Raw genomic sequence first — 16,327 nt, forward strand, 5'->3', positions numbered from 1 at the left:
AGAAGGGTAGTGCACTACTTTAGACAGTCTGGAGAAGGGTAGTGCACTACTTTAGACAGTCTGGAGAAGGGTAGTGCACTACTTTAGACAGTCTGGAGAAGGGTAGTGCACTACTTTAGACAGTCTGGAGAAGGGTAGTGCACTACTGGAGAAGGGTAGTGCACTACTTTAGACAGTCTGGAGAAGGGTAGTGCACTACTGGAGAAGGGTAGTGCACTACTTTAGACAGTCTGGAGAAGGGTAGTGCACTACTTTAGACAGCCTGGAGAAGGGTAGTGCACTACTTTAGACAGTCTGGAGAAGGGTAGTGCACTACTTTAGACAGCCTGTAGAAGGGTAGTGCACTACTTTAGACAGCCTGGAGAAGGGTAGTGCACTACTTTAGACAGTCTGGAGAAGGGTAGTGCACTACATTAGACAGCCTGGAGAAGGGTAGTGCACTACTTTAGACAGTCTGGAGAAGGGTAGTGCACTACTTTAGACAGTCTGGAGAAGGGTAGTGCACTACTTTAGACAGTCTGGAGAAGGGTAGTGCACTACTTTAGACAGCCTGGAGAAGGGTAGTGCACTACTTTAGACAGCCTGGAGAAGGGTAGTGCACTACTTTAGACAGCCTGGAGAAGGGTAGTGCACTACTTTAGACAGTCTGGAGAAGGGTAGTGCACTACTTTAGACAGCCTGGAGAAGGGTAGTGCACTACTTTAGACAGCCTGGAGAAGGGTAGTGCACTACTTTAGACAGTCTGGAGAAGGGTAGTGCACTACTTTAGACAGTCTGGAGAAGGGTAGTGCACTACTTTAGACAGTCTGGAGAAGGGTAGTGCACTACTTTAGACAGCCTGGAGAAGGGTAGTGCACTACTTTAGACAGCCTGGAGAAGGGTAGTGCACTACTTTAGACAGTCTGGAGAAGGGTAGTGCACTACTTTAGACAGCCTGGAGAAGGGTAGTGCACTACTTTAGACAGTCTGGAGAAGGGTAGTGCACTACTGGAGAAGGGTAGTGCACTACTTTAGATAGCCTGGAGAAGGGTAGTGCACTACTTTAGACAGTCTGGAGAAGGGTAGTGCACTACTTTAGATAGCCTGGAGAAGGGTAGTGCACTACTTTAGACAGTCTGGAGAAGGGTAGTGCACTACTTTAGACAGTCTGGAGAAGGGTAGTGCACTACTGGAGAAGGGTAGTGCACTACTTTAGACAGTCTGGAGAAGGGTAGTGCACTACATTAGACAGTCTGGAGAAGGGTAGTGCACTACTTTAGACAGTCTGGAGAAGGGTAGTGCACTACTTTAGACAGTCTGGAGAAGGGTAGTGCACTACTGGAGAAGGGTAGTGCACTACTTTAGACAGTCTGGAGAAGGGTAGTGCACTACTTTAGACAGCCTGGAGAAGGGTAGTGCACTACTGGAGAAGGGTAGTGCACTACATTAGACAGCCTGGAGAAGGGTAGTGCACTACTTTAGACAGTCTGGAGAAGGGTAGTGCACTACTTTAGACAGTCTGGAGAAGGGTAGTGCACTACTTTAGACAGTCTGGAGAAGGGTAGTGCACTACTTTAGACAGCCTGGAGAAGGGTAGTGCACTACTTTAGACAGCCTGGAGAAGGGTAGTGCACTACTTTAGACAGCCTGGAGAAGGGTAGTGCACTACTTTAGACAGTCTGGAGAAGGGTAGTGCACTACTTTAGACAGCCTGGAGAAGGGTAGTGCACTACTTTAGACAGCCTGGAGAAGGGTAGTGCACTACTTTAGACAGTCTGGAGAAGGGTAGTGCACTACTTTAGACAGTCTGGAGAAGGGTAGTGCACTACTTTAGACAGTCTGGAGAAGGGTAGTGCACTACTTTAGACAGCCTGGAGAAGGGTAGTGCACTACTTTAGACAGTCTGGAGAAGGGTAGTGCACTACTGGAGAAGGGTAGTGCACTACTTTAGATAGCCTGGAGAAGGGTAGTGCACTACTTTAGACAGTCTGGAGAAGGGTAGTGCACTACTGGAGAAGGGTAGTGCACTACTTTAGATAGCCTGGAGAAGGGTAGTGCACTACTTTAGACAGTCTGGAGAAGGGTAGTGCACTACTGGAGAAGGGTAGTGCACTACTTTAGACAGTCTGGAGAAGGGTAGTGCACTACATTAGACAGTCTGGAGAAGGGTAGTGCACTACTTTAGACAGTCTGGAGAAGGGTAGTGCACTACTTTAGACAGTCTGGAGAAGGGTAGTGCACTACTGGAGAAGGGTAGTGCACTACTTTAGACAGTCTGGAGAAGGGTAGTGCACTACTTTAGACAGCCTGGAGAAGGGTAGTGCACTACTGGAGAAGGGTAGTGCACTACTTTAGACAGTCTGGAGAAGGGTAGTGCACTACTTTAGGCAGCCTGGAGAAGGGTAGTGCACTACTTTAGACAGTCTGGAGAAGGGTAGTGCACTACTTTAGACAGCCTGGAGAAGGGTAGTGCACTACTTTAGACAGTCTGGAGAAGGGTAGTGCACTACTTTAGACAGCCTGGAGAAGGGTAGTGCACTACTTTAGACAGTCTGGAGAAGGGTAGTGCACTACTTTAGACAGTCTGGAGAAGGGTAGTGCACTACTTTAGACAGTCTGGAGAAGGGTAGTGCACTACTTTAGACAGCCTGGAGAAGGGTAGTGCACTACTTTAGACAGTCTGGATGGAGAAGGGTAGTGCACTACTGGAGAAGGGTAGTGCACTACTTTAGACAGTCTGGAGAAGGGTAGTGCACTACTTTAGACAGTCTGGAGAAGGGTAGTGCACTACTTTAGACAGTCTGGAGAAGGGTAGTGCACTACTTTAGACAGCCTGGAGAAGGGTAGTGCACTACTTTAGACAGTCTGGAGAAGGGTAGTGCACTACTTTAGACAGTCTGGAGAAGGGTAGTGCACTACTTTAGACAGCCTGGAGAAGGGTAGTGCACTACTTTAGACAGTCTGGAGAAGGGTAGTGCACTACTTTAGACAGCCTCTCCATTCAGCAGTATTAAAACATGATGGTACCTAGTTCTGGGACCTCTGCCTCCTCTCCATTCAGCAGTACTAAACATGATGGTACCTAGTTCTGGGACCTCTGTCCCCTCTCCATTCAGCAGTATTAAACATGATGGTACCTAGTTCTGGGACCTCTGTCCCCTCTCCATTCAGCAGTATTAAAACATGATGGTACCTAGTTCTGGGACCTCTGCCTCCTCTCCATTCAGCAGTATTAAACATGATGGTACCTAGTTCTGGGACCTCTGTCCCCTCTCCATTCAGCAGTATTAAACATGATGGTACCTAGTTCTGGGACCTCTGTCCCCTCTCCATTCAGCAGTATTAAACATGATGGTACCTAGTTCTGGGACCTCTGTCTCCTCTCCATTCAGCAGTATTAAACATGATGGTACCTAGTTCTGGGACCTCTGTCTCCTCTCCATTCAGCAGTATTAAAACATGATGGTACCTAGTTCTGGGACCTCTGTCCCCTCTCCGTTGAGCAGTATTAAACATGATGGTACCTAGTTCTGGGACCTCTGTCTCCTCTCCATTCAGCAGTATTAAAACATGATGGTACCTAGTTCTGGGACCTCTGTCCCCTCTCCATTCAGCAGTATTAAAACATGATGGTACCTGGTTCTGGGACCTCTGTCCCCTCTCCGTTGAGCAGTATTAAACATGATGGTACCTAGTTCTGGGACCTCTGCCTCCTCTCCATTCAGCAGTATTAAACATGATGGTACCTAGTTCTGGGACCTCTGCCTCCTCTCCATTCAGCACTATTAAAACATGATGGTACCTAGTTCTGGGACCTCTGTCCCCTCTCCATTCAGCAGTATTAAAACATGATGGTACCTAGTTCTGGGACCTCTGTCTCCTCTCCATTCAGCAGTATTAAACATGATGGTACCTAGTTCTGGGACCTCTGTCTCCTCTCCATTCAGCAGTATTAAAACATGATGGTACCTAGTTCTGGGACCTCTGTCTCCTCTCCATTCAACAGTATTAAACATGATGGTACATAGTTCTGGGACCTCTGTCTCCTCTCCATTCAGCAGTATTAAAACATGATGGTACCTAGTTCTGGGAACTCTGTCTCCTCTCCATTCAGCAGTATTAAAACATGATGGTACCTAGTTCTGGGAACTCTGTCTCCTCTCCATTCAGCAGTATTAAAACATGATGGTACCTAGTTCTGGGACCTCTGTCCCCTCTCCATTCAGCAGTATTAAAACATGATGGTACCTAGTTCTGGGACCTCTGCCTCCTCTCCATTCAGCAGTATTAAACATGATGGTACCTAGTTCTGGGACCTCTGCCTCCTCTCCGTTGAGCAGAGCCTGGGCCAGTTCATAGTAAAGCTGGTAGGAGGATTGGATTAGTGTACGACCGTACCAGACCTTGTTCACCGCCAGGGTCTGGGCATCCAGGTCCCACATAACGCTCATGGCATACCTGGACACACGGACACGCACAGAGGGACACACGGACACGCACAGAGGGACACACGGACACGCACAGAGGGACACACGGACACGCACAGAGGGACACACGGACACGCACAGAGGGACACACGGACACGCACAGAGGGACACACGGACACGCACAGAGGGACACACGGACACGCACAGAGGGACACACGGACACGCACAGAGGGACACACGGACACGCACAGAGGGACACACGGACAGCTGTTAATGAGGCACGGACATACAGCCTCAGACTACTGGATAGTTCCAACCAACGTTATGAGAGTGACCTAAGACTAAATGAATCATCCTGATGAACTTCACTGGGGTTTACAGAGCAGAGGTCAGTGTGTTGTGGTGTCAGTAAGTGTTGTTCCTTCACCTGTCCACTCCTCCCAGCAGAGAGCAGAGGTCAGAGGTCGGTGTTTTGTGGTGTAAGTAGGTGTTGTTCCTTCACCTGTCCACTCCTCCCAGCAGAGGTCAGAGGTCAGTGTGATGTGGTGTCAGTAAGTGTTGTTCCTTCACCTGTCCACCCCTCCCAGTAGAGGTCAGAGGTCAGTGTGTAGTGGTGTCAGTAAGTGTTGTTCCTTCACCTGTCCACCCCTCCCGTCAGAGGTCAGAGGTCAGTGTGTTGTGGTGTCAGTAAGTGTTGTTCCTTCACCTGTCCACCGCTCCCAGCAGAGGTCAGAGGTCAGTGTGTTGTGGTGTCAGTAAGTGTTGTTCCTCTACCTGTGCACTCCTCCCAGCAGAGGTCAGAGGTCAGTGTGATGTAGAGTTGATCTCTCACCTGTCCACCCCTCCCAGCAGAGAGCAGAGGTCAGCACTGAGGACAGCAGGCAGCATGTCATACCTGCGGTCGGCCAGGTAGTACGTGGTGGCCCTGAGAACATGACAGAAGAAAGAGTTTACTGGAGCTAACACAGTCACCAGCAGGGGGCGACTGACCCCACAACATCAGACCGTACTGACTGTCAGACTGGGGGAGGGAGACGGACAGGAGGGACGTGTCAGAACTGTTGACTTTTGGGGAAATGGGTATTCCAGGGTCACTTTAAGGGAGGAGTTATCCATGATTCACCAAATTATATTTTGAAAGAGGAAGCAAAATATTTTAAGCATTGGTTTTCTTTTCAGTCTGGAAAAACACCAGGGCTTGATGGTAAAACACCAGGGCTTGATGGTAAAACACCAGGGCTTGATGGTAAAACACCAGGGCTTGATGGTAAAACACCAGAGCTTGATGGTAAAACACCAGGGCTTGATGGTAAAACACCAGGGCTTGATGGTAAAACACCAGGGCTTGATGGTAAAACACCAGAGCTTGATGGTAAAACACCAGGGCTTGATGGTAAAACGCCAGGGCTTGATGGTATACCAGTAGAAGTATATCAGACCTTTTTTTGACGTACTCAACAATCCATTATTAGCATGTTTTAATTACTCTTATACAAACGGTAGACTTTCAGGTACTCAACAAGAAGGTCTGATTTCATTACTAGTAAAACAGGACCCAGTTGGTATGTATAAAGATCCAGTCTATTTAAAAAAAAAAATGGAGGCCTCTAACACTTCAATGTTGTGATGCGAGAAGCCTGGTAAAATGTATAGCACATAGAATAAAAAAGGTTTTACCAAATATTGTTTTTTACATGGACGATATATTGGAGATAATGTACGACAATTTCTTGAAATAATTGAACATTATGAAACATCGAAGATACCAGGTCTGGTCTTCATAGCAGATTTTGGAAAAGGCGTTTGATAAAGCACGACGAGAATTAATGGATTACTTTAACTTTTGGTGAATCTCTTATCCAATGGGTTAAAGTTATGTATAGCAACCCCAGATGTAAAATAGTAAATAATAGTTACTTCTCAGAAAGTATTGAGCTTTTAAGAGGAGTAAAACAAGGCTGTCCGTTGTCTCCATATCTATTTATTATGGCCATTGAAATGCTAGCTATTCAAATTGGATCCAACAAGAACATCAAGGAGTTAGAAATCCAGGGGGTAAAAACTAAAGTGTCAATGTATTCCGATGACTCTAGTTCTTTTCTTAAGTCCGCAATCTGGATCCCTGTACAGTCTCAATCTGGATCCCTGTACAGTCTCAATCTGGATCCCTGTACAGTCTCAATCTGGATCCCTGTACAGTCTCAATCTGGATCCCTGTACAGTCTCAATCTGGATCCCTGTACAGTCTCAATCTGGATCCCTGTACAGTCTCAATCTGGATCCCTGTACAGTCTCAATCTGGATCCCTGTACAGTCTCAATCTGGATCCCTGTACAGTCTCAATCTGGATCCCTGTTCAGTCTCAATCTGGATCCCTGTACAGTCTCAATCTGGATCCCTGTACAGTCGCAATCTGCATCCCTGTACAGTCCGCAATCTGGATCCCTGTACAGTCTCAATCTGGATCCCTGTACAGTCTCAATCTGGATCCCTGTACAGTCTCAATCTGGATCCCTGTACAGTCTAAATATGGATCCCTGTACAGTCTCAATCTGGATCCCTGTACAGTCTCAATCTGGATCCCTGTTCAGTCTCAATCTGGATCCCTGTACAGTCTCAATCTGGATCCCTGTACAGTCTCAATCTGGATCCCTGTACAGTCTCAATCTGGATCCCTGTACAGTCTCAATCTGGATCCCTGTACAGTCTCAATCTGGATCCCTGTACAGTCTCAATCTGGATCCCTGTACAGTCTCAATCTGGATCCCTGTACAGTCTCAATCTGGATCCCTGTACAGTCTCGTTGAATATCTTGTTCCCTTTTCTAGCCTCTCTGGACTAAAACCTAATTATGACAAGCGTACCATATTACGTATTGGATCGTTAGAAAATACAGTGTTTACACCACCTTGTAGTTTACTAATAAAATGGGCGGATGGTGAAGTAGACGTACTTGGTATTCTCAAAAAAATATTAATGGACTTACCACAATTAATTTCAATAGAACGTTAGCAAAAAATAGATAAGATTCTGCAACCACGGAGAGGTAAATAGTTGTCTATTTCTGGTAAATACTTGTCTATTTCTGGTAAATAGTTGTCTATTTCTGGTAAATACTTGTCTATTTCTGGTAAATACTTGTCTATTTCATCACATTGATGAACTCTTTGGTCCGATCCCAGTTGACTGACTAATGGCACTGCCTACTCCAGATGACTCGTTTTTAAATCATATGAGCAAAAAAATATTTCATTTTATTTGGAATGCTAAGCCAGACAAAATTAAACGTGCCTATAATGAATATGAGTTTGGGAGGCTAAAATTATTCAATATTAATGCTTTCGACCGCTCACTAAAAGCTTTATTCAAACATAAATTAAACTTCAGTAGATTATTAAGAAAAGCTCGTCCTTTGGTTCAAAAATGCCTTTTTTGCCTTTATACAGAATACAACTTCTAATTTCCGACTAATTATTATTATTATGAGAGGGTGGAAGATATATGTCCTCCGACGAGGAGGAAGATATATGTCCTCCGACGAGGAGGAAGATATATGTCCCCCGACGAGGAGGAAGATATATGTCCCCCGACGAGGAGGAAGATATATGTCCCCCGACGAGGAGGAAGATATATGTCCTTCGACGAGGAGGAAGATATATGTCCTTCGACGAGGGGGGGGGTTAATACATGTTTTCTTTATTTAAATAGAGGGAGGACCTGGCACATGCCTCACAGACACTCAAACACATTCACTCCCTCCCCCTCCCTCTCACCTAGCGCGAGCCTCCAGGTCTGTCAGGGACCCCTCTTTAACAAAGTGTGTGACGTCAGCGATGTGAACGCCCAGCTCTAACCTCGGGCCCCGCGGGCCGGGGGGGAGGCTGCGTATGGACAGGGTGTCGTCTACGTCCTCACAGCCCCGAGGGTCGACGCTGAACACCAGGTGGGTTTGTCTCAGATCCCGTCTGGTAATCACCTCGGCGGGGTCTACTGACCAGGGGCTCTCGGGGGAGGACACTGGCATCTCACCGAGCTAGAAACACACAAATAGATACGCAGTGACGCATACATCAACATACAGAGAGACATGTAGACACACACAACAAGAGATATACATTTAAAAACGTTTAAAAAGCCTCATTTTGACATAAGTACTCCGCTGCATCTCCCAACAGGACACATTTACAGAAGTAAGCACAACAGTTTACATCTTAGTGCAAAGACTGACTTTACTAGAACCTACCTGGATACAGATCTCTATGAGGATGGTGTATTATACTATAACCTGCCTGGATACAGATCTCTATGAGGATGGTGTATTATACTATAACCTGCCTGGATACAGATCTCTATGAGGATGGTGTATTATACTATAACCTGCCTGGATACAGATCTCTATGAGGATGGTGTATTATACTATAACCTGCCTGGATACAGATCTCTATGAGGATGGTGTATTATACTATAACCTGCCTGGATACAGATCTCTATGAGGATGGTGTATTATACTATAACCTGCCTGGATACAGATCTCTATGAGGATGGTGTATTATACTATAACCTGCCTGGATACAGATCTCTATGAGGATGGTGTATTATACTATAACTGGATACAGATCTCTATGAGGATGGTGTATTATACTATAACTGGATACAGATCTCTATGAGGATGGTGTATTATACTATAACCTGCCTGGATACAGATCTCTATGAGGATGGTGTATTATACTATAACCTGCCTGGATACAGATCTCTATGAGGATGGTGTATTATACTATAACCTGCCTGGATACAGATCTCTATGAGGATGGTGTATTATACTATAACCTGCCTGGATACAGATCTCTATGAGGATGGTGTATTATACTATAACCTGCCTGGATACAGATCTCTATGAGGATGGTGTATTATACTATAACTGGATACAGATCTCTATGAGGATGGTGTATTATACTATAACTGGATACAGATCTCTATGAGGACGGGGTATTATACTATAACCTACCTGGATACAGATCTCTATGAGGATGGTGTATTATACTATAACTGGATACAGATCTCTATGAGGACAGTGTATTATACTATAACTGGATACAGATCTCTATGAGGATGGTGTATTATACTATAACCTACCTGGATACAGATCTCTATGAGGACGGTGTATTATACTATAACTGGATACAGATCTCTATGAGGACAGTGTATTATACTATAACTGGATACAGATCTCTATGAGGACGGTGTATTATACTATAACTGGATACAGATCTCTATGAGGATGGTGTATTATACTATAACCTACCTGGATACAGATCTCTATGAGGACGGTGTATTATACTATAACTGGATACAGATCTCTATGAGGACAGTGTATTATACTATAACTGGATACAGATCTCTATGAGGACGGTGTATTATACTATAACTGGATACAGATCTCTATGAGGACAGTGTATTATACTATAACTGGATACAGATCTCTATGAGGACAGTGTATTATACTATAACTGGATACAGATCTCTATGAGGACGGTGTATTATACTATAACTGGATACAGATCTCTATGAGGACGGTGTATTATACTATAACCTACCTGGATACAGATCTCTATGAGGACAGTGTATTATACTATAACTGGATACAGATCTATATGAGGATGGTGTATTATACTATAACTGGATACAGATCTCTATGAGGACGGTGTATTATACTATAACTGGATACAGATCTCTATGAGGACAGTGTATTATACTATAACTGGATACAGATCTCTATGAGGACGGTGTATTATACTATAACTGGATACAGATCTCTATGAGGACGGTGTATTATACTATAACCTGCCTGGATACAGATCTCTATGAGGATGGTGTATTATACTATAACCTACCTGGATACAGATCTCTATGAGGATGGTGTATTATACTATAACCTGCCTGGATACAGATCTCTATGAGGATGGTGTATTATACTATAACCTACCTGGATACAGATCTCTATGAGGATGGTGTATTATACTATAACCTGCCTGGATACAGATCTCTATGAGGATGGTGTATTATACTATAACTGGATACAGATCTCTATGAGGACAGTGTATTATACTATAACTGGATACAGATCTCTATGAGGACAGTATATTATACTATAACCTACCTGGATACAGATCTATATGAGGATGGTGTATTATACTATAACTGGATACAGATCTCTATGAGGACAGTATATTATACTATAACCTACCTGGATACAGATCTATATGAGGATGGTGTATTATACTATAACTGGATACAGATCTCTATGAGGACAGTGTATTATACTATAACTGGATACAGATCTCTATGAGGACGGTGTATTATACTATAACTGGATACAGATCTCTATGAGGACGGTGTATTATACTATAACCTACCTGGATACAGATCTCTATGAGGATGGTGTATTATACTATAACTGGATACAGATCTCTATGAGGATGGTGTATTATACTATAACTGGATACAGATCTCTATGAGGATGGTGTATTATACTATAACTGGATACAGATCTCTATGAGGACAGTGTATTATACTATAACTGGATACAGATCTCTATGAGGACGGTGTATTATACTATAACTGGATACAGATCTCTATGAGGACGGTGTATTATACTATAACTGGATACAGATCTCTATGAGGACAGTGTATTATACTATAACTGGATACAGATCTCTATGAGGACGGTGTATTATACTATAACTGGATACAGATCTCTATGAGGATGGTGTATTATACTATAACCTGCCTGGATACAGATCTCTATGAGGATGGTGTATTATACTATAACCTACCTGGATACAGATCTCTATGAGGATGGTGTATTATACTATAACCTGCCTGGATACAGATCTCTATGAGGATGGTGTATTATACTATAACTGGATACAGATCTCTATGAGGACAGTGTATTATACTATAACTGGATACAGATCTCTATGAGGATGGTGTATTATACTATAACTGGATACAGATCTCTATGAGGATGGTGTATTATACTCTAACTGGATACAGATCTCTATGAGGACAGGGTATTATACTATAACTGGATACAGATCTCTATGAGGATGGTGTATTATACTATAACTGGATACAGATCTCTATGAGGACAGTGCATTATACTATAACCTACCTGGATACAGATCTCTATGAGGACGGTGTATTATACTATACCCTACCTGGATACAGATCTCTATGAGGACAGTGTATTATACTATAACTGGATACAGATCTCTATGAGGACAGTGCATTATACTATAACCTACCTGGATACAGATCTCTATGAGGATGGTGTATTATACTATAACTGGATACAGATCTCTATGAGGACGGGGTATTATACTATAACTGGATACAGATCTCTATGAGGACAGTGTATTATACTATAACTGGATACAGATCTCTATGAGGATGGTGTATTATACTATAACTGGATACAGATCTCTATGAGGATGGTGTATTATACTATAACTGGATACAGATCTCTATGAGGACAGTGTATTATACTATAACTGGATACAGATCTCTATGAGGACGGTGTATTATACTATAACTGGATACAGATCTCTATGAGGACGGTGTATTATACTATAACTGGATACAGATCTCTATGAGGACAGTGTATTATACTATAACTGGATACAGATCTCTATGAGGACGGTGTATTATACTATAACTGGATACAGATCTCTATGAGGATGGTGTATTATACTATAACCTGCCTGGATACAGATCTCTATGAGGATGGTGTATTATACTATAACCTACCTGGATACAGATCTCTATGAGGATGGTGTATTATACTATAACCTGCCTGGATACAGATCTCTATGAGGATGGTGTATTATACTATAACTGGATACAGATCTCTATGAGGACAGTGTATTATACTATAACTGGATACAGATCTCTATGAGGATGGTGTATTATACTATAACTGGATACAGATCTCTATGAGGATGGTGTATTATACTCTAACTGGATACAGATCTCTATGAGGACAGGGTATTATACTATAACTGGATACAGATCTCTATGAGGATGGTGTATTATACTATAACTGGATACAGATCTCTATGAGGACAGTGCATTATACTATAACCTACCTGGATACAGATCTCTATGAGGACGGTGTATTATACTATACCCTACCTGGATACAGATCTCTATGAGGACAGTGTATTATACTATAACTGGATACAGATCTCTATGAGGACAGTGCATTATACTATAACCTACCTGGATACAGATCTCTATGAGGATGGTGTATTATACTATAACTGGATACAGATCTCTATGAGGACGGGGTATTATACTATAACTGGATACAGATCTCTATGAGGACAGTGTATTATACTATAACTGGATACAGATCTCTATGAGGATGGTGTATTATACTATAACTGGATACAGATCTCTATGAGGACAGTGTATTATACTATAACTGGATACAGATCTCTATGAGGACGGTGTATTATACTATAACTGGATACAGATCTCTATGAGGATGGTGTACTATACTATAACCTGCCTGGATACAGATCTCTATGAGGATGGTGTATTATACTATAACTGGATACAGATCTCTATGAGGACGGTGTATTATACTATAACTGGATACAGATCTCTATGAGGATGGTGTATTATACTATAACTGGATACAGATCTCTATGAGGACGGTGTATTATACTATAACTGGATACAGATCTCTATGAGGACGGTGTATTATACTATAACTGGATACAGATCTCTATGAGGACGGTGTATTATACTATAACTGGATACAGATCTCTATGAGGATGGTGTACTATACTATAACTGGATACAGATCTCTATGAGGATGGTGTATTATACTATAACTGGATACAGATCTCTATGAGGATGGTGTATTATACTATAACTGGATACAGATCTCTATGAGGACGGGGTATTATACTATAACTGGATACAGATCTCTATGAGGACAGTGCATTATACTATAACCTACCTGGATACAGATCTCTATGAGGATGGTGTATTATACTATAACTGGATACAGATCTCTATGAGGATGGTGTATTATACTATAACTGGATACAGATCTCTATGAGGACGGGGTATTATACTATAACCTACCTGGATACAGATCTCTATGAGGATGGTGTATTATACTATAACTGGATACAGATCTCTATGAGGACAGTGTATTATACTATAACTGGATACAGATCTCTATGAGGACGGTGTATTATACTATAACTGGATACAGATCTCTATGAGGATGGTGTACTATACTATAACTGGATACAGATCTCTATGAGGACGGGGTATTATACTATAACTGGATACAGATCTCTATGAGGACAGTGTATTATACTATAACTGGATACAGATCTCTATGAGGACAGTGCATTATACTATAACCTACCTGGATACAGATCTCTATGAGGATGGTGTATTATACTATAATTGGATACAGATCTCTATGAGGATGGTGTATTATACTATACCCTACCTGGATACAGATCTCTATGAGGACAGTGTATTATACTATAACTGGATACAGATCTCTATGAGGACGGTGTATTATACTATAACTGGATACAGATCTCTATGAGGACAGTGTATTATACTATAACTGGATACAGATCTCTATGAGGATGGTGTATTATACTATAACTGGATACAGATCTCTATGAGGACAGTGCATTATACTATAACCTACCTGGATACAGATCTCTATGAGGACGGTGTATTATACTATAACTGGATACAGATCTCTATGAGGACGGTGTATTATACTATAACTGGATACAGATCTCTATGAGGACAGTGTATTATACTATAACTGGATACAGATCTCTATGAGGACAGTGTATTATACTATAACTGGATACAGATCTATATGAGGATGGTGTATTATACTATAACTGGATACAGATCTCTATGAGGATGGTGTATTATACTATAACTGGATACAGATCTCTATGAGGATGGTGTATTATACTATAACTGGATACAGATCTCTATGAGGACGGGGTATTATACTATACCTGGATACAGATCTCTATGAGGACAGTGTATTATACTATAACTGGATACAGATCTCTATGAGGATGGTGTATTATACTATAACTGGATACAGATCTCTATGAGGATGGTGTATTATACTATAACTGGATACAGATCTCTATGAGGATGGTGTATTATACTATAACTGGATACAGATCTCTATGAGGACGGTGTATTATACTATAACTGGATACAGATCTCTATGAGGATGGTGTATTATACTATAACTGGATACAGATCTCTATGAGGACAGTGTATTATACTATAACTGGATACAGATCTCTATGAGGATGGTGTACTATACTATAACTGGATACAGATCTCTATGAGGATGGTGTATTATACTATAACTGGATACAGATCTCTATGAGGATGGTGTATTATACTATAACTGGATACAGATCTCTATGAGGATGGTGTATTATACTATAACCTGCCTGGATACAGATCTCTATGAGGACAGTGCATTATACTATAACCTACCTGGATACAGATCTCTATGAGGATGGTGTATTATACTATAACCTGCCTGGTTACAGATCTCTATGAGGATGGTGTATTATACTATAACTGGATACAGATCTCTATGAGGACAGTGTATTATACTATACCCTACCTGGATACAGATCTCTATGAGGATGGTGTATTATACTATAACTGGATACAGATCTCTATGAGGACGGTGTATTATACTATAACTGGATACAGATCTCTATGAGGATGGTGTATTATACTATAACTGGATACAGATCTCTATGAGGATGGTGTATTATACTATAACTGGATACAGATCTCTATGAGGATGGTGTATTATACTATAACTGGATACAGATCTCTATGAGGATGGTGTATTATACTATAACTGGATACAGATCTCTATGAGGATGGTGTATTATACTATAACTGGATACAGATCTCTATGAGGATGGTGTATTATACTATAACTGGATACAGATCTCTATGAGGACAGTGCATTATACTATAACTGGATACAGATCTCTATGAGGATGGTGTATTATACTATAACTGGATACAGATCTCTATGAGGACGGTGTATTATACTATAACCTACCTGGATACAGATCTCTATGAGGATGGTGTATTATACTATAACTGGATACAGATCTCTATGAGGATGGTGTATTATACTATAACTGGATACAGATCTCTATGAGGACGGTGTATTATACTATAACCTACCTGGATACAGATCTCTATGAGGGTGGTGTATTATACTATAACCTACCTGGATACAGATCTCTATGAGGATGGTGTATTATACTATAACCTGCCTGGATACAGATCTCTATGAGGATGGTGTATTATACTATAACCTACCTGGATACAGATCTCTATGAGGATGGTGTATTATACTATAACCTACCTGGATACAGATCTCTATGAGGATGGTGTATTATACTATAACCTGCCTGGATACAGATCTCTATGAGGATGGTGTATTATACTATAACTGGATACAGATCTCTATGAGGATGGTGTATTATACTATAACTGGATACAGATCTCTATGAGGACGGTGTATTATACTATAACCTACCTGGATACAGATCTCTATGAGGATGGTGTATTATACTATAACTGGATACAGATCTCTATGAGGATGGTGTATTATACTATAACTGGATACAGATCTCTATGAGGACGGTGTATTATACTATAACTGGATACAGATCTCTATGAGGACAGTGCATTATACTATAACTGGATACAGATCTCTATGAGGATGGTGTATTATACTATAACCTACCTGGATACAGATCTCTATGAGGATGGTGTATTATACTATAACTGGATACAGATCTCTATGAGGA

At 41.7% G+C, this 16,327-nt stretch overlaps 1 protein-coding gene across 6 annotated transcripts in view; it reads right to left on the bottom strand.

Annotated features, from left to right (window-relative positions):
- LOC118936596 (DIS3-like exonuclease 1) overlaps positions 1 to 16,327 on the bottom strand; it is a 52,863-nt gene that overhangs the window by 15,175 nt on the left and 21,361 nt on the right. For all 6 annotated transcript variants that reach the window (XR_005039643.1, XR_005039642.1, XM_036963241.1 and 3 more), the window contains 3 exons: positions 8,180 to 8,439; positions 5,239 to 5,331; positions 4,283 to 4,437 (listed from right to left, as the gene is read on the bottom strand). Coding sequence is in view for 4 of the 6 variants with exons in the window: in XM_036963241.1 (XP_036819136.1) it covers positions 4,283 to 4,437; positions 5,239 to 5,331; positions 8,180 to 8,439 (508 nt within the window). In the remaining 2 variants the exon portion in view is untranslated. The remainder of the gene's footprint in view (positions 1 to 4,282; positions 4,438 to 5,238; positions 5,332 to 8,179; positions 8,440 to 16,327) is intronic.

The sequence above is a fragment of the Oncorhynchus mykiss genome, chromosome 26 (genome assembly GCF_013265735.2).
Source record: "Oncorhynchus mykiss isolate Arlee chromosome 26, USDA_OmykA_1.1, whole genome shotgun sequence".
Lineage (NCBI taxonomy): Eukaryota > Metazoa > Chordata > Actinopteri > Salmoniformes > Salmonidae > Oncorhynchus > Oncorhynchus mykiss.